The sequence below is a fragment of the Larimichthys crocea genome, chromosome XVIII (genome assembly GCF_000972845.2).
Source record: "Larimichthys crocea isolate SSNF chromosome XVIII, L_crocea_2.0, whole genome shotgun sequence".
In the NCBI taxonomy this organism is placed as follows: Eukaryota; Metazoa; Chordata; class Actinopteri; family Sciaenidae; genus Larimichthys; species Larimichthys crocea.
Genome location: NC_040028.1, coordinates 18163244 through 18189739, shown reverse-complemented (window position 1 = coordinate 18189739; position 26496 = coordinate 18163244). Strand labels below are relative to the sequence as shown.

At 41.9% G+C, this 26496-nt stretch overlaps 2 protein-coding genes across 2 annotated transcripts in view; one reads left to right on the top strand and one right to left on the bottom strand.

The window, feature by feature from the left end:
- The first annotated feature begins 1640 nt into the window (after nucleotides 1-1640).
- tmtops2b (teleost multiple tissue opsin 2b) lies at nucleotides 1641-26496 on the top strand. Its single transcript, XM_010747262.3, has 4 exons — nucleotides 1641-2413; nucleotides 11530-11855; nucleotides 18811-19044; nucleotides 24632-26496. Exons 1-4 carry the CDS (start codon nucleotides 2047-2049, stop codon nucleotides 24842-24844), a joined length of 1140 nt encoding a protein of 379 aa, XP_010745564.3. The 5' UTR covers nucleotides 1641-2046; the 3' UTR covers nucleotides 24845-26496.
- st6gal2a (ST6 beta-galactosamide alpha-2,6-sialyltranferase 2a) overlaps nucleotides 20779-26496 on the bottom strand; it is a 40892-nt gene continuing 35174 nt past the window's right edge. The window contains exon 7 of the mRNA XM_010747251.3: nucleotides 20779-22815. Within this exon, the coding sequence (XP_010745553.3) occupies nucleotides 22568-22815 (248 nt within the window). The 3' untranslated portion in view covers nucleotides 20779-22567. The remainder of the gene's footprint in view (nucleotides 22816-26496) is intronic.

The following is a 26496-nucleotide window of genomic DNA, read 5'->3' as shown; positions in this document are numbered from 1 at the left end:
GAGCAGGCCTCCAAATCATCTCCAGAGTGTCTTCTCTTGTCCGTCGTCCGTAGACTTGCTCTGCCAATCTTTCTTGACCCGTGGCCATTCACCTGAGATGCACCCAGCTGGATTTTCTGCCTACCCTCATGTATTTGTTTGCCTTTGTTGGACTGCTTTCCTGGCTTTAACTCTTATCTGACTCACCACCGCTCAGTTGTCTGCCTTTGGGCTGTGGCTCAGCAGGTAGAGCGGGTCGTCCACTGATCAGATGATCGGTGGTACTAGTTACAAGATAATGAACCCCGAATTGCTCCTGAAAGCTGTGCCATCAGTGTGGGAATGTCTGAATACGAATGCTCCATGCACCATGCATGGCAGCCAATGCTGTCAGTGTATGAGATATGTAGTATAAAAGTGCTTTGAGTGCTCAAAGGGATTTAGAATTTGATTCTGGTTTTCAGTGGGTTTCAGTGTAGCTACGCACAGTGCCAGTAAAGAGAAAGACAACAAAAAGAACGGGGAGCAAGTGAAGCATTACAGCTGTTGGTATTGAAGGACAGAGGACAGAGAATGGGTGAGAAAAGCAAATAATAAACAGTGAGTCAGACAAACTCGAGGTTTCTGCCTGTTGAAAGGAGGTTTTTCCTTGCCACCGCTATATAAATAAGATTGAATTGAATTGAAATGAATGAATATAGCAGCAATATACACAGTATATATATAAGTTTCAGTGAAAATAAGTCAGACTGTTTGGAGAATAAAAGAGAAACTGGTGACGCTCATAAAGCAAATACATTACTCAAAATGGACAATATCTTTGTAAAACACCTGTTACTTCATAAACATTGGAAAAACGTTAAAGAAACACTCTTTTTACACACAGTTCTTCAGAATGAGTACAGTCTGACTCAAGGAGGAAATTAATCATTCTATGTTCAGACCTGACTCTGTGTCTGAACACACATCAGACTTTTCCAGGACTTTCCAGGACTTCCTTTAAGTAACCCCTGACTGTCTAACCTGAATAACTCCTCCTCTTCCTCTCCTGACTGACCTTCTTCTTCTTCTTCTCCTTCTCCCTCCTGGAACACACAGACCTGCCTCTGCAAATTTGTCATTTACTATCAATATATTTAAATATTGTAATAAAAATCCTGTTTATATAGTTTATATCATATCTATCTATTTATGCAATACCTGAACATAGTTGTCACAACCTTGTCTTCAGTATAAAGAACATTTATACATATTTATCATAATTCTATTTTAGTATATTTATATTTTATATTATAGTTTTTTATCTTCATTTTTATAGTATTGTGTTTTACTTCTTTAGCTTATTTATTTATTTATTTATTCATTATTTTATTTTATTAAAATGGATTTGAATGTACACGTGATGTGCAACTAACGTGCGAACATCTTGTTTGTCAAAACCACACAGTAACTGAAGGGTTGATGCAGACAGTGTTGAGGTGTGATAAGATAACGACCCCCTCCCCACCTCACACACACACACACACACACACACACACACACACACACACCTCCCGTGTGGCCCCTGTCACCCCTGAGAGTCCGTGAGAGTCGTGACGTAAGAGTCGCCTTTATAAGATGCTGGATGCTGGAGCGGAGCGCGCACTTTACGCAGCACGGTTCATCCAGAGGCTTCACCGTGAGAGCGGATTACAGTTCCTGGTGACTTGGAGATGACAGACTTCCTCGAACATGAAACAACAGTTAGGAAAAAGGTTGAGTGGCGTGAAGTGTGATGAATAATGACAGCTTTAACACCGAATTATTGAGGCGTCCAAAGAAGCTGGTGCGCACTCTGAAACGTGCTGAACGCGGAGAAGGGGATGCGTTAAAGTAACAGGTGGCACTTTATTTAGTCCTTGTGTCAGTGCGCTCTCAGCATCAGTGGAGGAATGTGCGTTTTGAAGACATGACGCGCACTGTGTGCCAAAGAAAACCAGCATGGAGAAACACTTGAACTTTCCAGGTGAGCAAAGCGACCAGCCCTAATTGTCAAATAGGCTCCAGAGTGAAGACAAGCTCCGATGAATGGACAGCAGAATGTTTTCTGGTCAGGCTGGTCTGAATTATAGTTTCAACCTGAGCGATGAGCGGGATCTGGTGGACGAGCCGGCGGGCAAGGGGAAGCTCTCCCCGACGGGCTTCGCCGTGCTGTCCGTGGTGCTTGGCTTCATCATGACTTTTGGTTTCCTGAACAACTTCATCGTGCTGCTTCTGTTTTGCAAGTTCAAGAAGCTGCGAACACCGGTGAACATGATGCTGCTGAACATCAGTGTCAGTGACATGCTGGTGTGTTTGTTCGGCACCACGCTCAGCTTCGCTTCCAGTATCCGTGGGAAGTGGCTGCTGGGGCGCAGCGGCTGCAACTGGTACGGCTTCATCAACTCCTGCTTTGGTAAGCTTCCTCACACTGATGATCCTGATGATACTAATTCAGGTGTGGGATTTTATGCCATTAATCAGATTTTGTTTCTTAAAAAATAATTTAGGACCTACATATTAATAAAAACGACATTTGGTGTGTGGCTGCGTGCGTTTTGGAACTTTTTTTTTGGATAGTTGTGTGACCAAAATTAAGACAGGATTGCTCATATATAATGTATTCTCTGGAAAATCAATTAAGAAACACTAATTGAACATTGTGGAAATGTGCTGCTATTTTCCCCATACACACCCTGGGGATCCACATCAGTAGAGCATGTCCACCCCCCTCTGCAACATCTTTATCTCTGTTGACAGGTGAATCTGTAAATGCTGCTTCTTTGTTGGAAGAGTACAGTGTGTTAAAGGGCATTTGTGATGTCAGAGCAGTCTTCAGACTAATGCATTGCATAGATAGATAAATATATAGATACTGATAGATTAGCTGTCATGGACAACGAGACCTTATCTTGTGGCTGAAATACACACTGAGCAGGACATTTTAGTGCTCTCTGGTGGATAAATCATGTCATGGTTACACTGTTTGCCATTTCTGTACTGTAATTTCTTTGTATTCCGACCAAAGCTCACAGACCCAGACTCTTTTCAGGAGAAACTCCATCACACGCTTTAATGCAATCACTGAACGCTCAGGGCAAAAGTCATTTATCAAACATGTGATGCCATCATTCACATTTTTCACATTTGACTTGAGTTTTTGTCACACAAAGAAAGATCATCTGCCTTTTATGCATTCACGTCAAGGCTTCTCCGCGTTCCGCTATATGTTGTTCAATCCATCAACCAGGTGATGATGTAAGATATTCTCCCCTTTTATTGTTATTTTTTGACATTGTCTGGGCACGGTGGCCCCTCACAGCAAGAAGGTTCCTGGTTCGGGTTCTGGGTTCCTCCCACAGTCCAAAGATATGCACCTAAGAGGTTAATTGGTCTCTAAATTGCCTGTAGGTGTGAATGAGAGTGTGAATGGTTGTTTTTTCTCTATGCACCCTGTGATGAGCTGGTAATTTGTCCACGGTGTACCCCGCCTCTCTCCCAAATTGGCTTCAATAAGCTCCAGCCCCACCGTCACCCTGATGAAAAGGTTACAGATAATGGATGGTTGTCAATAGCTGTACAGCTGTGTCATTTAAACTCCTACTGTTTTCATAGCAGCATACACATTTATTCACCTGCTTTGCTTTGCTATGCCCCGGAAATTAAATAAAAAATTGCAATTTATTGAAAACAGTATATTTCATTCTGTGTTTATTTTGACTTTGTTCCTCTATCGGCTTCCATACTGTGCCTGTATACAGGACTTGGCTCAGCGTGGTACTAGAGAAAGTGGCCTGTTCATTGAGTGAGTGCTGCTGGCCGGCGATTCAGTCAGTTACCACGCATGAGTCGCCGTCATGACATATGCTGATATTGATTTGGCAAGAAACGACGAGACACTGACTTCACCAATGTACTGGGTTGTACATCTAAAGCAGCCTTGGTGTTAGAAACTAGAATCATCTCTTTAACGTTTATGTTACACTTTTGCTTATTTTATTTGTATTTAGGCATTTTAAGAAATGCCTTATTGGTTGTATCGGCATGTGCTACACATAAATGATTGAGGTAAATGATTTCAAAACACAAAATTTTACCACTTAATGTCTCTGTATGTGTGTGTTATTTATTTCCTTGACCTTCAGTTGCCCGTTGGTCAAGCTGCTTTATCATTTATATTCAAAAAACAATTATTGCCTTTCAGAAAAACACTTGAATGTATCCAGGTTGTTCACATTTATGTGTTCACAAACATCCAGTGCACTTATCGTCCATAACATCTTGTTCTTCCCAGCAGCGGTCTTGTTAAAAGGACATTAGTCTACACCGCCTGTTTCACATGCGCATTGATGCATGGCGTCACTCGTGTGAGGATGGCAGAGTGCCCTGCTTTAACTGACTTGGATTATTCATTTCATCTAATTTCCCTGCTCCCATCCCGACCCCGGTGTCTGCCCTTCTGATGAGATAGCAGGCAGATCGGCTTCTTCTGCCAACCTCTCCTATCATATGTAATATCATGATTGATCACTAGTTGTTCCTGTCCTGCTCGAGGCAAGGATCAATGATCAAGGATCAAGGATCAGATTTTAAAAGGGGCTCAGGAGTGATGACATTCATTTTGCGGAGAGCAGTGAGGGCGTAGAAGAGCCCCTTTGGGCTGTCTTCTCTGTTTTTTTTTACCTTTGATTTTCTAAACGAACCCCTGAAACCAGCATGATGCAGAATGACATTGATGCAATCAAATTTTCTCGGTGCTACCTTTGACACACAACTCTTTGTACAAGAAGTAATGCATTTGAGGCAGTAAGATAGAAACAATATAAAAAGCATGAAGCAAGAACCGTTCTCTGATTTTGGTTGGTCCATCACTTTGATTACAGACTGTAAAAGACTCTGCAATTACATAAAGGACCAGTATACATGATTTAGTGACATCTGGCGATGTAATAGCAGATTGCACCTCACTCCACTCGCCCTTCTGTTCCTAGTGTGAAGCAGGACGACATTGGTTGTTAAAACAGCAAAAAATCAAAACACCATTGTCTGTTTTTCAGTCAATAGGGCTGCGGTCAGAATAACATATTGAGTGACTGGTTGTTGGTTGTCTGTTGGGTTTGCGTGTTGTGGGTTGGCCAGAGAAGAACACCTGACCACAAATATATCTGTCATGTTGCTGCAAATAACTAAATCCTATCTTTCCAACCTTTCACTGAAAGCTAACTATGATACAAGAGAGTAAAATGAAGAGATGATCAGTGGAAGTATTGGCTACACATTGTTTTTCATTTCAATGTACCGCAAAGAAAAACGGTTTGACAATGAACAAACCGGCTGCAGCTGCATGTTCAGAATAGTAATGAACCATTTTGTGCCATCGGGTAAATTAAACCACAATGAAATGCACCTAGATTGGTGTATTTGCCACAAACATTATGGCGCTCAAGTGCTACGGTATTTCATATTTTAAGAGAGAAGCTCTTCAGCCATGAATGCCTTGAAAAATGTAAGCTCTTCACACTTGAGGGTTTTTTTTCCAATTAAATGGTTGAGGATTAGATATCTTGATGTTTAAAGTTTATCTTAAGGTTAATGTGGTTCATCAAATCCAGAAATTCAAATTAATTCCAGTCAAAAATTAAATCCCTTCTATGTGACAAAAGGCTGAAATAATATACTGTATGTTCAATCAACCCAGAAATACTCCGGGTTTCTTTAAACTAATTAAGGAGACTTTTTTATGTTAGGTGTCCTTGACTTTGACTCTTTAAACCATACAAATATAAAATCTAAAAGCATGATACATTTGAAATGGAAGAATCTGCTCTGCCACTCCTACACTTAAAGGATAAGTTTGGTATTTTTCTTATTGTCAAGAAATCCTGTCTGTAGCACTTTTTATGAGCAACTTCCTGACACAGCTGTGCACTGTATTATTGAACAATAATAAGACCTAATCAGAAGAATAAACTAGGCTTCACCATCTGAGACAAGCAATATAGGTTTGAAAGCCTGATGATCGCTGAGCGAAATGTGTTGCTCTTGTCAGTGTTAATAAAAGATGAGTGCTTTTCTGAATATGTTTCTATTTCACAGCTGGCTTCACCTTCAAACATGCAGCTAATGCTGCAAAGATTTTTGCTCTTTCTCAAGACTAAGGCCCTTACAGACTCACAGACACGCAGGTGCCCAGAGTAAGGGCTTGAGGGTCTTTTATACGGCTGAATCCAAATGCAGACACAGGTCAGGTAGGTAGGGGGAAAACAAGTGTGAGTATATAGAAATACTACACGCCCAGAACTAGTCAAAGAGAATGTATTTACCCATGTTTGTGTTGCTGTCAGCACATTCTCGCCTGGAGCCACTGTTGTCTGTTGTCAACAGCAAGCTATCTATTATGTCAACATTAGGAAGGCAACAATAGGCAATAGGTCTCTTCGACCCTGGCTGGCACCTACTGTCCTCAAGCAACACCAAACAACTAATACTGCCGAGGACCTCAAGGCCGACACGTGACCCTGTGTAACCTAATGTTATGCCCCAGTCTAGGGGCCTAGAGCATAACAAGAAGTCGGTGTCTCAATCTTCCCCGAGTCCCAAGTAGCCACGTACACACATTTAGGTACAAACGAAAAAAGAGGTTTATTTACAAAAGTCAAAATCTCAAAAAACTATAACTAAGGTATCAGCTTCAGGGTGGACCCAGGCCAAAACAACAACCAAAACAAACTATCTTGAAAATAAATCACTTTCCTCAGAAAATCAAAATCACAATAAACTTACCTTCCTAAACTAACAAAAACAGGAGAAAACACGATCAAACAAAATGGCAGTCCACCCCTACTCTTCAAACAAAAAGCTACTTCTAAGGTCATACGAACAGTTTTACAAAAGGACATGTGGCTATAGTTGGGAGAGGAGGAGGATGAAGAAGTGGTGTCCACCTGGCAGCCTCCATCTTGGCTCCTTAAATCTTAGGGGCTTTCAGGTACAGCCAATCACAGGCCAGGACCGGAAAATTACTCCACCAATCGAGAGATGTGGCTAGCTTGAAAGAGACCGAAGAAATCAGCATTGAGCCTCGACAGACAGAATGCCAGGAACTCACAAGAAGTTGACTGGGATCCCTGATGCTGGAACAGACCGGATGTCATCGGATGCCTTGGAGTCCAGCAGTGTGGCTGCTGTCTGGCTCTAGAGCAAGGTTTAGAAGAAAGAAGACCAGGGAGTTGAACGAGATCAAGTTATTGTTGTTTTGAAGTGCAAAGCCCAGCAATACCTCTCTATTATTATCATTAATGACCCTCCTCCACATATCCTTCAGGCAGATGAGGTCATTAATTAAGTCATACAGTTTAGTAGAAGAATCTTCATCTGCTGGATTCATGTTTGGCAGTCACGGTTTAGTAAGGCTGAATCCACATGTAGATACAGACAAGGGAAACAAAGGGAAGAGGAAAACAAGGAAAAATCACAGAGGCACGGTTATGGCCATGACAATATTGTGATTTACATGAAATTTTAAAACGGTGATGACAAGGGATTTCCATTAGCATTACATAAACGCAGGCTATTATGCATAGCTGTGTGTCTTGTGACTGTTTTTCCTGTCAAGGTAATGTGATTTCACAAAGTGCTGCAACGTTTCTCGTACAGCGCTTGGAGCCCTTCAACTGTCTTTCACGCAACCACTTAAGATAATCACACTGGAAATACGGGAAAGAAACTACATGGTAATCACACTTGAATGATTCCCGTGTTAGCAAGTGTTCATGCCATCTAGACAGCTGTAGGGTTACAGAGTTGGTCAGGTGTAGATTGTATTACTATGCACTAACACCAAATTCATCAAATTTGGGTTTGATTATATTGAACAATTGTCTTTGGTTGATGTGAGGCTTTATTTGGCTTTCATGTATTTTACACTTAGTGCCAGTAAGTTGGATATATTGGAAAGAGGGTAAGAGTAATAACGCAGAAGTTGACGAGAATATGGAAATTCATATTTATAATATCTTCGATATAACCCCTGACAGAAAACCAGGGACAGGTATCAGCTGGACTGGTGACTGAGAACAAGGAATTGATGTTGACTGGACCAGCATCTGGGAACGAGGGGCAGGTGTTGGTCGGGCCACCGACTGGGAACGAGGGGCAGGTGTTGGTCCAACTGTCGACTGGGAACAAGGGGCAGGTGTTGATCGGGCCATCGACTGGGAACGAGGGGCAGGTGTTGGTCCAACTGTCGACTGGGAACGAGGGGCAGGTGTTGGTCCAACTGTCGAATGGGAACGAGGGGCAGGTGTTGGGCAGGCCACCGACTGGAAACAAGGGGCAAGTGTTGGTCGGGCCACCTACTGGGAACGAGGGGCAGGTGTTGGTCGGGCCAACGACTGGGAACAAGGGGCAGGTGTTGGTCGGGCCACCGACTGGGAACGAGGGGCAGGTGTTGGTCCAACTGTTGACTGGGAACGAGGGACAGGTGTTGGTCGGATTGCCGAGTAGGAATGAAGAACAGGCATTGGTCACCTCGTAACAATATGACATGACTGTTGGGTAAACTTCAGAACTAGGTTAACACTCCATAGTCTCACTAGCAGCTTTGATAGGCTGTAATACTCATTGAAGAGAAAATCACGTCGTTATATGAATACATGTTGAGGGTACCTGACAGAGGACACAATCTCTAGTCCTATGCTGTTTGCTGTGCTATAAAATGTCACACTACTTCCTTTTTTCATGCCGAATGTAAACATACTGTAGGTTGTTAAGCTGTTTGAACAGAGGCCAGTCTCTGCAGGAAGCCAGGGTCAAGGTAGCAAGGTCTGATATGTTTTGTCATGTAAAAGTTCATCACAGTGGATTACTCTCATTCCATGTATGATTATCTGCACACATAACCACATTACCACATGTCAAATAATAAAATTAGTTGCTGATTGCAAACCCATCGCCTCATCCTCTCCTTCCTAGCTGGGCTTTAAGACACGCATTAGCAACTCTAAAATGCTAATGTGGTTGTGAATATATTTTCACTGTTTCTCCATTATATATGGTACAAAAATCTGGCTTTGATCTGCATAACATATTTGTAGCTCCGAGTAAAAAGTAAAAAGTATTCCACTTTTCATGCTTCGTTGTTTTTCTGCCTGGTTTAAGTGTGGCATGTTTATCTTCTCAAGAGATCCAGGATTTTATGCCCTCTAACTCCCCATTCCTTGAATGCCAGATGGTAATATGGAGTATTTTGAACTACGGGTTACTGCAATATGACTTTCTTTCTATGTCCATTAGAAAAGGGAGAGGTTGTCATTAGCTCTTTCTTCTTCCGCTGAATTATTGTGGCAGTTGTTGGTAACGTTGTTACAGTGGGAAATAGGAGAAAATAAAGAGCTCCAGGGGGGAAGATACAGCAGCAGATGGGTCACAGGGTTAGATGTGAAAAGATCAGCAGAGGCATTTTCCAGGGCTATTTCAGGGAGCGTCAGTCCTCTGTAAAGAAATTTACTGTAACTGCTCTTGATAATCCATTTGATCTTTTCTGGCTAAGTTACAACAGAAAAACACATTGAATCATACAGAATCATAGAGTAAGACTCATGAAAGAGGCTGGTGCTCGGGGCAATGCGGTGACTGCTGCTCTATCTCAGTGTGTGTGCACTGTGTGGAGAACAGTGACAGCCCCAATCAGCCACAGATAAAGAAGGCAGAGAAACTAAGTATGCAAACTAAATATATTTATCACCAACCAACTTCGGATTTACGATAATGGCTTTCTGTTTTATTTTGAAATGGTTAGTTATCTTTTTATTTTACTTTTTTTGAGAGCCGAGACAAAATAAAATGCTGATACTAATGTTTGAATGACCTTCATGGAGGTTCCTGAGTTTTTCCCTCAAGGCAGCAACGTTGTGAAAGCACTGAATGTGAATGCTCAGGTAAAGGCAGTACTTGAATACAGTATCAGTATACAGTCTTACCCCCAAGCTGATCCTCTTTTCTTAAACTCTTTGGAGATTCCTGACAATGACAACTGATGAAAGACTTTAGAACAGGGGCCTGGTTTTCAAACCAATGACCCCACACTTCATAGAGAGATGGAGCACAGACCCCTACTACTGTATATATATATTTTGTATAAATGTGGGTTGCTGTTTGTTGTTTGCACATAGATTCATGGCCAGTTTACGATTATTGTACCTTTTTCCCCACAAATAGGCAGATCTATCTAATAATATGTTGGACTGAAAATTAGAATAATGTGGTACCCCCATGCGTAAACATTGAGGGCCCTTGTTGAAGACCCAGGCTTTACAAATAAAGCTTTTCCCCCCCTTACAGTCGTAAACACATTCCATGGACCTGATGTGCACACACACAGTCACGGTATTATTACTGTCACTGAGTGTGAGGACTCTCATTTAATCATGTTGTTGTCCGTGATTTATTCACACCACTGCACAAAGAAGGAAGGTGAGTTTAGATGTAGTGTAAGGACGAGATGACACAAAAATACATGTAATGTAAATGTGTATGAGTCAGTCAACAGAAACAGCTGTTATTTTGATCTACGCCAAAACAAGCCCAGTCACAAACAAAACAATGTTACAGCCGATAAGTTCATGTAATTAATAGTAATGAGTCAGATTTGATTAAAGGAGCAGTGTGTAGGATTTAGTGGAAACCAACTGGATAACCCACCTTACAGTGGCAAAATAGTTTAGAAATGCCAAACGAATCTGAGTAACTCACAGAGGGTGTTACACTGGTCATGGTTCAATGTGGACCCTAGATTAGATTGGCATGCGTTATTTGTCGTTGTGCACTGTCACCATAGAGCCATGAGAAATATTTACATTTTTACATGAAAAGCATTGTTTTGTTCTGTAATCAGGTTTCAGTGCAGTTTAAGCCAACACCTTTTGCCCTTGCAGACGTTTGATTGCTAGCTTTTACTAGAATATTTACAGGAGTAAATATGTACAAATGTGAACCAGGTTGATTTACAGTAAGATGCAGCAAACAGCCGAGTAGGAAGTTACAAGACCATGATTTGTCACTTGACTTGCAAATGTCTACAACTGTAGGTTTCTGCTGATTGCACTTTCTATTCATCTGACATCCAAGGAGCAAGGATGAGGAAGAAGTTCAAGTGCACTGATTTCTGATTTTTTTTGCTGGTTCAATTCTGTTTAAATTCAGGCGTGCATGTGCAAGTTTTTTGAGTTTTGGAAGTGGTGCACTGAAACCACTGGAGCACTTTTATTTGCTACAAATATGAAATTATGTTTTTGCGATGATTTTGATGTTGGCTGGTCCACTACTTCGGCCCTTTATGATCTCATGACTTCTCCTCCACCATCTTAATCAGCTCAGTTTTTAAAATTTGTTCAATACTTTGGTGTATGAATAAATACCTGCACAACTAATTACATTCCCTTCGGCCTCAGCTGTACTTCATGTTTAGTGCTAACCAGCAACATTTATTTAAAGTATGAATTTAATCATTTATTCTCACTGTGTCTTTCTCAGGTATCGTTTCGCTGATCTCCCTGGTGATCCTCTCCTACGACCGCTACAGCACTCTGACTGTATACAACAAGCGTGGGCCAGACTACCGCAAGCCCCTGTTGGCTGTTGGGGGATCTTGGCTGTACTCCTTGCTCTGGACGGTGCCCCCTCTGCTCGGCTGGAGCAGCTACGGTGTAGAGGGGGCAGGAACCAGCTGCTCTGTGTCCTGGACGGTTCGGTCCGCCCAGTCGCACGCCTACATCATCTGCCTCTTCATTTTCTGCTTGGGTATACCCATCTTGGTGATGGTGTACTGCTATAGCAGGCTGTTACTGGCAGTCAAACAGGTAGAGAGACATCAAAATGTGTGTGTGTGCATGTGTGTGCTATTTTTCTGTCTGATGTTGACTGTAAAACCACAAAATGTTTAAAATGATCCTCCATCAAAAGGTCTTGGTAGCTCATGTGTGTGCCTCATGTGAGTCCTTACAGAAACATAAAACATAATCCATCCATTTTCTGCTGCTTATCCGGGGCTGAGTTACATGGCAAAGTAAGTTAGCCCCCGAAGTGTGCAGCATTTTCTCCATCTTATGTGTTCCCAAGCCAGATATATAAAGATAAAGAGATATATAATTGCTCCCACCAGTTTGACATGCCTGAAAAAGGAAAGGGTCACAGGAGGCATCCTGATCAGATGACTGAAATTCACCCTGGAATGTAGATCATCTGATAATCAGGTCCTGCTTCACAGCTTCTGGTAAAAAACAACCACATCACTGCTCACATTGCACCAATCCACCTGTCGGATCTCTGCTCCAGTTCACCCCTCACTTGTGAACGAGACTCTAAGACACTTTAATTACTTCACTTGGGGCTCCTGAAGGCACAATCCAATGTTTTCTGGCAAAGAATCATGAGATCAGACTTAGACTACTGCTTCAGAGTGAAGTATTTTACACAGGTTCATCCTTTAACAGAGCTGTTTGGTTGGTTCGGTGGTCTCATAGAACACAAATGAGCAGCCATGATTGCGTCTTTACCAGTCTTTGCAGACCCAGTAGCAATGGTCCAGGTTTTAACGTACCTTTCACTCACATATGGCCCTAACTGTGCCAAATTCATTCAGGCATTTTGAGAAAGCAAAGCCTCCCTGTCCTCTGCCAGCATCACAGAAATAGATCTTCTCTGGACAAGCTAATGCATTTTGCTTGAAGAAGCATCATGTCCCTTCTGTGATTGTTTGTGAGAGATTGTATGTAGATTTAAGCAGGTACCTCATACATACAGTAGGGTTTGGATCCATTCATTTGGTTTGACATATCTGGGAACACATCATGCTGCATGCAGCTAGCTCTCATTGAAAAGCTGGAATACACCTGAGAAACTCTTTGGGCCTTTCCATCATATTTGTACAACTCTGACCCATGTGGTGCCACACGGGAAAGGTGAATGTTTCCCTGACAATCATAATAAAATCCCGAGAAGCTCCACATCTATCTCAGACATCGAATATAATTTAGGGAGCGTGACAGATGACATGATATGATATTAATGAAATTTTCAGCACAGCTACAGTCAGAGTTGGATTATTCTGTCTGAAAACATCAACAGTAAATGTCAGGTTTGGGTGACAGACGATACGTCAAATTAACAAAGTTATAGCCATCAGACTAGAATGCAGTGCAGCTGAGACAGATTGACGGTCATGTTAAGATCTAGCCGTTGAGGTACAGTATCAGTTTTTCTGCACATTTGTCCAAAACTGATAAAAACCACACCTGAAGACAGTACACATAGTGGCAAGGGTTCCCATGGCAACAGACACATAACAACCATCAGCACAATGATTTTTCTATGACAACAAACCGACGCACGCTCTCTCTCAGTGGGTGTGATACAAAGGTTGAAATATTTCTATGAAGCAATAACCACTGATATGATAAAGTGTGTTTATATAGCTGGCTAGAAAGTCTGATTTTGTCCAATCTTGTGATTTAAATACCTAAAAATGTAATTTTTTACAACACATAATCGTTTACTGTTTCGTAAATATTTAAAGAGTTAGGTCTCCGTCCAGCGGCCGTTTTGCTTCAGAACGTTTGACCTACATTAAGAAGCTAAAGTGGCTGTCAAGTCGGATGTGTTGCTGCCGACCCAGACTGCCTGTGGTCTCCCGTCCAGCACCCAGTCGCACAGTGAGGTGTTTAACCATTAGACAGTCCAGTTTCTTTATCTGCTGCTGTTGGATGATTGTGTTGAATGCTGAACTAAAGTCTAAGAACAGCGTCCTCATGTATGAGTCCTTGGTTGCTCTGAAAAAGCGTATAATAGAACCCTGCAGAGACTGCTGTACTCCTGCACAGTGAAACGCTTCAGTGGGAGTTGTTGAAACTATATGCACTGAATATCTTTAAAGAGGTCAGAAGTACAGAGGCACTTGTCGTGTTAAGATAAACTTGTTTTGGTCTGTGGTCCTCTTGGATTACATGACATGACTTTGGAAGTGGGTGAAGTCCCCACTGTGCTTCTGCAGCACTAAATATCTTTCAGATACATGAAATGAAAGTAGCAGCACGCAACACTAACCCCAGGAAATAACTCAGGGACTGCCCTGAGCACAACAAACTGTTTTTTTTTATCTTCAAAATGTAAGTGGAATCTGCTCTGGGGACAGTAAGAGGTTACAGAGCTGCACATTTAAAGTATCCATAGCAGTGGCTGGTACTAACTTGCTTCCTTATCCGTCCCTGTGATCAAGATTGTTTACTGCTGAAAGTAGAGCACAGAGTCAGGCTTCAGATCAGCCTAAAGGCTCTTAGACATCTCCTTGTTTCTTTAGTCGTTTTTAATCCGCTGTTGTTGTAGAGGGGATTTGGACCTCAGCTTCTTGAAGTGCTGCACAAATAAAGATTATTGGTAGACGACTGCTCGGCACACACAGAGACAGAAAGACAACAAACACTTCTCGTGTCTCAAGGCATGTTCCTTTTCCCAGAATCTGGGATTTCCTCCGACGGTCCGTGTTATTACCGGACTGCTGGGCGGCTCTTTCCTGAATAAATTGTATTCTCTGTTTGTAATGACCTTCTGGTATCATTTAGCAGCCTTCACAAAGTGCCCTTCATCTATAATTACCTCTGTGTGGGTCACATTAGCTGAATTGGTTTTAATTTTGTAACAGCTCCGAGGTAGATGCAGCACACAGACGATTATGGTTATTAAGGTACTTTAATTTCCACCGCAGAGAAACGTACCAGCAGGCAGGAAGCAGAATGTGGCAACAGGATCGCAGCAGTGTAAAAGCAGACAGAAGAGCAGAGGGCAGGGTGAATTAACCGGGAGGGTCCAAAACAGTCCAAACAAAGAGTGTATGAGAAACAGAACAGTTTGGAAGCGAGTGTGTGGATAGCAGGTGAGTAGCAGGTGTGTGTGTGATCGTCTTGTTTGCAGTGGAGCAGACTGGAGCGAGGGCATGGAGGAGACAATGAATGAAATGAACCGGAAACTGTGACATGCTCAGTTTCATTAAATCTGTTCAGTCACCCTGTGAACCACCTGTTAGGCCCTACACATGGTATTGTATAGACACTACTTCCAATTAACACTTTAGACAGCTCACAGAGTGTGTTTGTTTTTATACGTTTAGCACTGCAGGTTTAATAAAATAATAAAATAGGAGCATATGGACCGTACATACAGCGTCTTTCTAGTCGACTGACCACTCAAAGCGCTCTTACACTACATATCTCATTCAGTCATTCACACACATTCATACATTGATGGCACTGGAGCTAACCATTCATATGCATTCACACACCGATGGAGCAATTTGAGGTTCAGTATCTTGCCCAAGGACATGGAGCCGGGGATCGAACCACCAATCGTCTGATTAGTGGTCTTAGAGGTTGGGAATCCACAATAACTTGAAAACTTAGCATCCACTATGTTCACTGCTGTCAGTCTTCTACTAACTTTCTTTTTTTAACGCTTCACAGAGAGAGAAAGCAGACAAAACAAAGAGAAAGCAGTCAGTGAACGTCAACGTGAAAATAATTGTCATTCACTGATTCGAGTGGCATGGTGGTACAGTGGTTAACACTGCACCATCACAGCAAGAAGGTTCCTGGTTCTGGTTCTTGCATGTTCTCCCCTGGGGAGCGCTGAGCTTGGCTCCAGCCTCCCTTTGGACCTTGATAAGGGGTTTGGATTCACAGATTCACTTATGATAATCTGCCGACTTGTCTCGCTCAAAGTCAGCTGGGAGAGGCTCTAGTCCCACTGTGACCCTGATGAGGATAAGTGGTTACAGAAAATGGATAGATGGATGATCAGCATGTTAGCTCATCATCACTTCATACAATGGATCCCAACCCAAAAAGCTGAGCCGCCTTAAATTGACACACAGCACACATGACCTGACATCACATCAGGGATCATAGTACCTGATGTGATGTCATTTTGTTTGGCTTCATGTCATCATTATCCATGTTCATACGCATTCTTGATCTGTCCATTTCTTCAACAAAACCAAAGTTAATGTAACATTAGAGATACAGCATATAGTTTGATGAGCTCATACATGTTTCATTCATAAAACAGTGATGACCTGACCTGATGAGGTCACAGAGTTGTGCCATACTAGAGTACCCTAGTATTTTGAAACAGAGGGGACAAAAACATGACATACATCTCTTATTTTGACAGCCTGTGATCCCCCCCGGTTGTCTTTGGTGCCCAAACCCTTACACTACCCCTAACACACGTGCAGTCATGTAAGATTACAGTGGCCTTCTCAAGGTTTCATGATACAAACTGTAAATAGAAAACTGCACAATAAAACTGAATCAAATAAAATGTTTACATGACAAGGCCAAAGAATCCACAAAAGCCTGAATTGCATCGGGAAGAACCTTGATGTGCATTATTTGACAAACGTTTTATAAACTCTTTTCAGCACGGCGTTTTGTGGCTTGCAAATCGATCTGTTGTTGATGTAGTGCGATTACATTAAGGAGCAGGCAGATCCGAGAAGCAGTCTATTCAAACTAACCAGCCTTGATCACAACACACCCAAGACGAGAAGCAGTTTCTTTATACGAGATAAAAAAAAATATCAGAAATATGTGAAAGTCCTTACAAGCTTAGCAGGTCTAGACACAAACACGACATGTAAGACTACAATGCATTCCTTACAGAGAAGGCGTTATAGATATTTTCTTTTATATTCCTATAGAAACGTCGAGAGAATTATATAGATTTATTTCTGAGTGATTCCAGCCTTGGCTACTAAAGTCTTGGCTGTGATTTTATAACGTAGATTTACGTTAGACACTGAGTTTCTGAAATAGTTTCTCCACAGACGAGCTCCTTTCCTTTCTGTTAAAGTAATGGCAAAATGCTCAGTCCCCTTTTTCTGTGCAAAAGTGCATGCAAAGTTCAACCAAAGCTAATTTTGAGGCTTCACTACTCAGAGTTACACAATTTAAGTGGGTATCCTCCAAAGTTGCATTTTTTTTAAATTAATTATTCATATCAAACACTTTGAAAAACAGTGTAGTCAGAGATCTTGAATAATCCGACCAGCAACAACGATTCTGCTGGTACAGCTAATCCCCTTTTAGCAAACAATTACGTGAGCATTTGATTTTAGTAAAGTCAACACCACCAAAAGCTCACAGCTTACAGGGGATGCTGGGATCTTTGGAGGGAGACGCAGCAGTAAACAGTGAAAAACGTGTCAGATTTAAGGCTTTTGTGTGCGACTCTATGAATATGATGAGGGTGTTAACTAACCAACTGGTTGCCAAGAAGCTGCTCATTGCGGAGCATAAATAAATCCCAACAAATCAACGGCGTCGTCAGTCGTAGAAGTGAATAAGACTGACAGGCACATTAAGGCATTAAAGCAAAAACTTCCACTGTGTCAGAGTTATTAGCTTCCTCATTGGTACTTTTGGCCTTGGCATGAGTAGCTGACTCTTGAAGTTATCACATCCATGAACAGAGGAGAGCTCCAGCTGGCGAGATCCCATTTCAATCCCCGGCGGTCTTTAAAACTGTGGATCATTTGTATTAAGTGTGCGGGAGTCTCACAGTAGTGAGAAAGTGCCGGCCTCAAGGGGCCGTGTAGAGTATTTGAGCGTGTCATGCAGTGAGCTGGGGAAAACTCCCCCCACGTCTCACTCCAACTTGCTCTAATTCATCCAACAGACGGGTGAAGGAAGGGCAAAGATTAAAGAAAAGCCATCTGTGTGAGAAGAGATATGGTTACGAGTTATATGATAACTTTTAATTGGATTAGGGTGGACGTGCCGCTGGATGGATCCTGTTTAAAATATAAATCAAGAGACAAGTAATGAAAGTAGATTTGTTGAGGAGCGCATACTGATGAATAAGAACTGTGATCTCTGTATTTTCATGCACGCACAGGGAGTCTTGGGACCTTAACAGCTCATTGTATGTAAATTGGTTTTGGCAGTTTTATTAATGGCACATACATTACGGGATTTGCAGCAGCAAAATGAACCTTCGTTTTGTGTAATCTTTTCCGGCCCTGTCATCCAGGGGACCATGTGTCATGTGTGTTTAAGTCTTGCACAGCTTTTGAATGACGCCTGGATGCTCTAATAAGCCATCTGTAAGGGCTCTTGCCCGTCAGTCACACTGTAAATCCTGCATAACTTTAAGCCTTAATATAATGTGAACAGGTGAGTTGTATATAAATTCACCCTCAGTACAGTTGTCATGAACGAGGAAATTAGCTACAGAGACCAAAACTGTTTTTTGTACCAGGCTGTAAACATGTTTATTTCTGCTGTGAAGTTGGGCAACTATTATTCACTTCTCACTAGTCTTGCACTCTATTTAAGGAACACATTATCATGCCTGTGGAATAAAATATTAATATGAATACTGTATTGTAGTAGTGAGAAGGTATTACTTTGTTTTTTTCTTGTTGCATGATCGAGCAGCGAAAAGCAGGGTCTAATGAAATATCCTATTAATGATGCCTTCAAGAAAACACATTTCTGTGTATTTTGTCTTTAGATTTGACAATGTAGCTTTTGCATGGATGCCAGAGCATCTTTAAATGTACAAACAAGGGGAGTTCATAATAGTTATAGTAAGTTATAATAAAGTAAATTTGTAAACAATATATTTGTAGTTTAAGGTTTATAACTCTGCTAGTAGATTTTAACACTGTAGTAAAATAAAAGAGATCCTTGGCTGGAAATGAACCAGAGCTGTCACACTTCTAAACTATCACATGATCTTAACTCGTTTTGCTCTCGTCCACAGGTCGGTAAGGTCAGAAAGACCGCGGCCCGGAGGAGAGAGTACCACATACTGTTCATGGTTCTGACCACAGCGGCCTGCTACATGCTGTGCTGGATGCCTTACGGTGTCGTGGCCATGATGGCAACATTCGGCCCGCCCAACATCATCAGTCCCGTGGCCAGCGTAGTGCCCTCACTGCTGGCCAAGACCAGCACTGTCATCAACCCCCTCATCTACATACTTATGAACAAACAGGTGAGTGTCGAGACAGTTTGACAGGAACAACAGCTTTATTTACACAGTAAAAAAAAAAAAGACAAATTACAACAGCTGAAATCATACAAATGGTCTATTTAAATATCAATTCAAGTGTAAAGAGAAGAGAATTAACTGACAAATCAAAAAGTCAAGAAGAACACCCTAAGGCTGTCGAAACTCACGCCTACTCAGTCATGGATGCTTCTTTTTCTCTTCCTCTTTTAATCAGGAATGCTGCAGGAGGGAAATGTAAAAACTGAAATGTTGAACAATCCATCAGAGGCAGTGTGGTGCAGGACTTTTCCACAATTCAGAGTCAGAACAAAAGACATGAAAAAACAGGCCTCAAGAGTTAAGAGTGGGTCTGAAGGGGCTGAGAGGGCGAAATGGAATAAACCGTGTTTCTGGTCAAACATTAAAGTTTCAGTCTGTATTTAATACTGGCGACACAATTGTTATTTTAAGGAGGGTTCAACATGAAATATAATCCACATGAAATCATCCCAGACAGCAACAACACCTTCGAGGTCCTGCTATTACTCCAAGTCCTCATCCCATGCTCAACCCACCCCGCTGAGACGTAACTGAAAAATAGATTTTGGCACGATATTAAGATGCGAACATGAAGTTTGCCGCGAGGCATTGCACTTAATCATGTGCGCCGAAGGGAACTACAAATAGCTGCACCGCAGCTGGACGCGATTTCCCTTTCCACGAGCATGCACTAAAAATCTGCAACACACCACTCAAGTAAAAACATAAAAGAAAGAGATCTTATATGACAATCGCCTCCCACGACATTAATGACAATGGTGTCTAACTTGCAGCACAGTACAGTACAGAACAGACTCTTTTAGCCCTGATCCTGATTTGCATGCTCTGTGCATTGGAAAGTAATTAAAAAGTTATTAGAAATATACATGTACAATATGTTCAGGGTTGGGGTTTTTTTTTTACTTTTTTTGCACCTTCAGTGTGTTACAATCACAAGCAGTTAAACATCTGATCATTTATCTCGACAGAGAAATGTAAAAACCTACAGCAGAGCTGAGAACCTGCGTGATTCAAAATGAATGAAATCTCCTTAAGCTTAAATCTCTCCAACAGTCCTCCAACAGACTTTACTCGCTTTCTTATTTCAAGAATCTCCTTAATGACATGCAAAAAACGATCCACCTGAAACCTGGGCTGGATATCAAACCTCACTACAGCGTCAATTATCAAAAACCTTCAAAGCAGGGCTGGGCGATATGTAAAAAAATGTCTAAAGATATTAGAGATGTTTTCACACAGAGGCAGCTGCACACGCCGACGACGACTGCTTCACGGCAATATTAGATTTACAGGATTTTTGCATCAATGTGATGAAATACCTTTGTAATGTATGTAATTCACTGAATTATTCATTCCCATCTGGTTGTTCTATCTAAACATACAGTCAGTTGCCAATTAATTAGCTCTACCTAACGAGAGTAAACTAACGCAACAGCCCTGCATCAAATCTTTAACGAAATGTTGTGACGTGCACGGTCTGGATTCAACTTTTTGAACATTTTGAAGGCTGCGGTGTTGAAGTGTTTCGAACATTTTGTCCCTTTTCCTCATTTATCTGAATGATTTTACTGCAGGGCTGCTGTACTAGACTCACATTGTGATATACAGGACAATCAATTTGCAATATAAAAACACAACAATAGAGGATTTTAATCTATATATCGCCCATCCTGTTTGTCAAGTATTGAAAATTGGCGCCAAATACAACGTCAGATGCTCGATTCTTTTCTTTTATCATCAGGTATAAAAAGTTTTTGTAGAAAAAAAGGATTTCAAAAAATGTGTTTGTGTTTTTGGCGTCAGTACTTTTTGAAGCACTGGCACATTTCGGATGATACCCAGCCCAACTTAACAACTAAAGCCCCGGGCTTATCTACACATTACTACTGCTACAGAGCCGTCTAATTCAACGTACGTCACACTATTCAAATCAACATTTCCGAGACAAAGTTTTCACATCTTATTAAGAACCACAACCAATGGCACAAGAACATTTTTCAATTACACACTTAGCAATAAAAAAATCTCCGTTATAGGCAAGATTTCACTGACTGAATGTCTCCACGCTTGAACTAATACCTCTCGTCGCAGATGTGGCACTGACTGACTGTAAACATAACAAAAAATATATAACTCATCCTACCCGGCGACGAAGCAAATCTGCTATTATTGGATCAAATTCCTCTTTTTGTTTTTAATTGTCTGCGCTCTGAGCTGCAGTCTGACAGGTACAGACAAAGATTAGAGGATTCAGGAACATTTAAAGTCGTAGGAAATGAGCTTCATGCGTGACGGAGACAAAGGAATAACCCTGCACATATGTAGAGCGTACTGCAGGGAGTTGCAAGGATGGAGGAAGGAGGTTTGGCCATAACGTGCAGTGGTGAAATTACATTCAATAAAAAGGAGTGAACTGTCAAAAACAGGGGCTGGTGATCGCTGAGGCAGAGCTAAGAATCCCCCTGATGCAGCTCACTTCAGCAATATCAAACTGCTCCGCACCTCTCACGGCAATTATACACCACGCTACTGCAGTCCCACCACAGTTATGTACTGCATGTATCCGAACAGTCGCAAGGCAACCCGAGGGAAGTGTTCATCTGACCACTAGGCACAGGGTTACGGCTGTTCTGAGCACCGGATTGTTCTCAAGATCCATTTTGGCCCCAATAACAATCAGATATGAACTGAGAAACAGGAATCATCCTAACCGTGTGAGAATCTGCTGGCAGGCAGGTCGGCATGCACAGGACAGCTCAGCCGTGTGAAAAAGAAAACTCCCCCGCAACGACACGAAACTTCTGGTTTTCCGTAAGAAGATATCAGAGGAATGTCAAACAGGAATCATGACATGTACAGTAATGCGTTAGTGTGTTTGTGAGCGTGTGTGTGCTGCATTTATGACATTCAGCGTGTTTTTATTTATTCTTTGCTTATTCACAACCCTTTGGGACCAGTAAAGAAAACCTCACAAATACCCACTATTATAAACAGTGGCATTTCCTTTAAGTGGAGAACCACCCATACTATTGAAAAACACAGAGTTTACACCATTGAAACACGCAGTTATTGAAAAAAATCCACTTGTCTATCTAAAAACACGGATCTGTTGCTACCCTAGTCAGCTCCACAGCTAACGTGGCTCAGCTAAAGCAGAGAGAAATGTCTTTTTTTTCCCGGCTCCGTCTCGGAGACTTTTTCCTGCCAGTCTCTGGTCTAGTAAACCATCTCAGTGAAGACACGAAGCCCCCACGTTGATCCCTCCTGGAGGGCTATGGCTTATGTTCTTCATGGGTCTAATTTGAAACTTCTAAGCTCCAGCCTCCATGTCTCCAGTGGTTTTATTGCACCTCTCCCTTAGTCAGCCAGAAAAGGCCAGTGTGTGTGTGTGTGTGTGTGTGTGTGTGTGTGTGTGTGTGTGTGTGTTTGTGTGTGTGTTCTGGCTCAGAGGATCACGTTTCATATCTCAGATGTCACAGTTGACGGTGCTGAAGCCGGGAAGAGTGACCCGTCCCTTCCTCCTGAGATCGCTCTCGGGCCCGGCGTTTATTCGCTGGATCAGGCTCTTCTCGTACAGGAGGGGATGGTAGGCACCCAGTGTACAGGCGGCGTCATAATAACGCTCGTGGTAGTGGCAAAGGTCTGTCTGTCTCATGGAGGGAATGTACTCGTACACGTGCACCTTCTCGCACAGCGCCATCATCAGGAGGATCCCTGCAAGGGCAACAGAGAGAGAGAAAATCTGTTTATACTCGAGGAAATCAAACTTATAGTTAAATAACAAGAAACAGCTGCCAAGTACAACCAGTCTGATCTGCTGGCCACTGAGCAGCTCTACTAGAGAGGTTAGGGGTTGAAATTTTGGGCAAATATGATTTTTTGCTTTGTTGCTGAGAGTTATACGATAGGATAGATAGAAGATAATCCCATTCTCATATCCACCCATTCAACTCATGAGCATATATTATCATAAAGGCTGTAAACTGTCCAAAGATAACAAAAGCTACCTTTAAAGCTCATCAAATAACATGTTGTAGGTCTGTTTAATTAAAACAAAAACTGCAGTGTAAAAAACTGCAGGTTGGAGTTTGTCAAGGAGTTCAGGGTGGGAATATTTCTCAAACAACAAACATGGTATCATCTTATAACCTGTACGGTGCCGGACTGAATCGCTGTCCACATGTCAGATTTGTTCCGTGATTCAAACTGGTCTGTTGGTTTTTGTCCAGTTACATAAACAGCCGACCTTCCACAGCGTAGTGAGCCGGATAAAATAATCTTTCTACTCACAATAAGTACTGAGATACATTCATTAAAAAAATAGCAATAGAAACGAGGGTGGCCAGTCCAAGTCCAGTACGGACCACAGTATGCTACGTATCGGCCCATTTACTCCACCTTTGCACGTCTATGAGCTCTTTGTGGTTGTATTCAGGTGAAAAAAGTTCCTCGTTAAGGGAAATAATCATTATTTAGAGATATCACAGCTTATTTCTTTGAACAGTGTCAACAGGAAATTGTCTAACGTGCACACAGTGTCAGGTTTGATGAAGTTAAATGAGCTGATGCTGATAAACGTCGCTGGATTTGAGCATAGCAGAAGCATTATGAGCTCCCAGCAGTAAAAAAAAAAGTTTTTACCGATCTGCATTAATATGCGCTGATACTACAATGCTTTCTCAGTTTAGCCAATCTGAATAAATCAGGTAAGATGTGTGTGAGAGTCCTCACACTTATCAGGCGCAAATGTGATTTTAAGTGTCAACGTGAGGTTTCGGTTGTGCAGAAAAAGAGAATGCAACGCTCAGCGAAAACCTTCCTTCCTTTAGACAAGATAAAAATAGGACTGAATACATAATACATGAAGTCAGTGAGTTTGCCTGCCTCAGCATGCGCTGCATGGCGCCTTTAATACAGTATGATGTGTTGCCAAACACAGAGCTGTCAGCTCTCGCGTATCTTTTGTTTTTTTCGTTGCACCTCGCTCTGTACTTCGATGTTGATTTCTATAATTTCCTCTGATTGTTGTGCCGTTTTTCTCCCCACTGTCGCTCTGCAGAATGATTGCCATCAGCACAAATAACTGAGCGACATCCTTCCCACCGAGTGTGCGAGCATGTGTTGAATTAATTTTCTCCAGCATTTTGTAAGCACCGTTATCAGAATAACTGCCGCTTTTCCAGGAAAACAACATTAAATAATCAAAATGCACAACAAAAGGTGCCCTTATACAACCGTACGTCTTCACTAACGATCCCATTAATATGTAAACAGTGTGTGCTGACAAAGAGCAAATAGACATACATATTAATTATGAAGCAACAGACAAAAAAATAGATTGCAGGGAACCTGAAGAGGTCTGAATCACTCAGTGCATTACAGCCAGTGTGTTACACGACGAAGGTCACACGATACAATAATTGTTCTCCGCCAACACAAAGCCATTAGTGGACCATTTACTCCTCTGAAGGAAGCGCTACCTGTTGACTCTGAAGTGCACTGATTATCTTTCTTTTCATGTCTTCCTCAGTTCTACAAGTGTTTCCTGGTTCTGTTTCACTGCCATAACTGGGCAGCGGAGCACGGCAGCACCTCCTTACCCTCCAAGACCACGGCAATCCATCTGAACCGCAGAGTCCACAGCAACACGGTGGTCTGCACCGCCCAGATCTCCACCGAACCACTCAACCAGTGCTGCAGCACCCCGGCCACCAAGCACACGGGCCCTGACCTACGTCACTGAGCGTGCCGAGTATTCTCAGCGTGAGCGGGGATAGGAAATACAGTCCTGACGAAGGAGTGATGGCTCGGCTTGGACTAATGTGGACTTGAAAGTAAATGTATTTAATGTGTGAGATTGTGTCTGTACAGAAAGAAATCTTTGTGTGTGTCCAATAACAGCCAAAAGAGTTAACTATGTATCATATTTACATATTTAGAGGCACATGAATCAGGAAAAATGACCAAATCTGAACACGTTAAAGTCTGAAACGCTCCATATGAACACAAACAAAGGTGCACAATAGTCTATGGACATCTACATTTGGTCATACAGTGCACCTAACCATTGATCTATATGTACATCTATATTGTTTGATCAGTTTAAAATAGCAGTTGGTATTTAAAAGATTTAAAGGATAATCGTGTGATCACGACTACAAAAACAGAAACCTAGTGCCTGTTCTCTCTGTGGCTGTTCAGTCGGTTTGTCATTGTGCTGCTGTCAGTGTCAAAGTCAGTCAATCATGATCGGTGCTCCTTCAGTCGGTGTCCAAGTGGACTGATGTGTTCATCATTTCACCTCCTTTCTTCAGCCTCTGCGCCGCTTTGGCTGCATGCGCTGCAGAAGTCTCACCGTGACTTAAATTTTCCACTTGTACATACTCATTTTATGATTTTTTGTCTGCATGGTTCAGTATTTTATTTATTTTTTGTTGCGTTGCTCTCCTGCATGGTTTTGTTGCATGTTTCTTCGTGCATTCAATTCTAAACTGATTTGAAATTATGGAGACAAACAGTTACTTAAACTTGTATTTAATTAAAGAGCTCCGCTCTCTTTGAAAGTGACCGGTCACACCTGTGGTTTCACTAGTGAGTAAAAACCTTTGACACCTTTGAGGATGGAGGACATGGGAGGCATCCGAGACAGCGAGGACTTCTACGGCCACATCAGGTTAAGAGACGGCGAGGACGAGGACGTGGGAGCCCAAATGGCACATAAAAACGCTGTCTGACTACAGTACGGGACATGTCAACATGTGTGCATGAGGGTTCCACCTCGTCCAAGTCCAGAAAAACAAATAGATGCAACATCAGGGAACTGGAATACACAAACCGCTGGCCCTGAATGAAACATTCACGTTGCATCGTGCTGATATTAAGCACATTTCATGACGGACAGGACGTGTGAGTGCTGACTCGAGTGCTTGCCCCTAAGTGACTCTCAGACAGAGGTAAATGTATTTTATTGTTTTAATTAAGTGTAGACCAGCTAAAAAAAAATGTGCATAAATAAAGAGTTGTCTGTGATGAATAAATACATAAATAGAGTATGGTGTAAAATGTCATAGGTAAGAATGTTAAAAAAAATGCATACATGTATATTGTTTCATGTCTTTTGATAAACACGTTGCTCATTTGACAGACTGCTATCTTCTCAGCCGTGTGTCCAGTCACATAACGAAGCATTGCTGCAGTTTTCTGTCGAATTATGAAGTTGTGCAGTTTGTGTTTAGAGAGAGAGAGAGAACGTTTTGTTTGACTGGTCTCTGTCGGATCACATGACATGATGTCCTGCTTTATTTTTGTTGTTTTGCTGGCTTGTGTGATTATTGGTGTGTGTGTGTGCACAGTGTGTGTTTGGTGTGCAAAAGTAGAAAACAATGCTTTAAAAAA

Excerpts from the sequence above, each read along its gene's own strand:
- tmtops2b (XM_010747262.3), top strand. The coding sequence starts at position 2,047 with ATGGACAGCAGAATGTTTTCTGGTCAGGCTGGTCTGAATTATAGTTTC. Across the intron at positions 11,856-18,810 it reads TGTTACTGGCAGTCAAACAG|GTCGGTAAGGTCAGAAAGAC; the intron begins GTAGAGAGACAT and ends TCTCGTCCACAG. Across the intron at positions 19,045-24,631 it reads ACATACTTATGAACAAACAG|TTCTACAAGTGTTTCCTGGT; the intron begins GTGAGTGTCGAG and ends TGTCTTCCTCAG.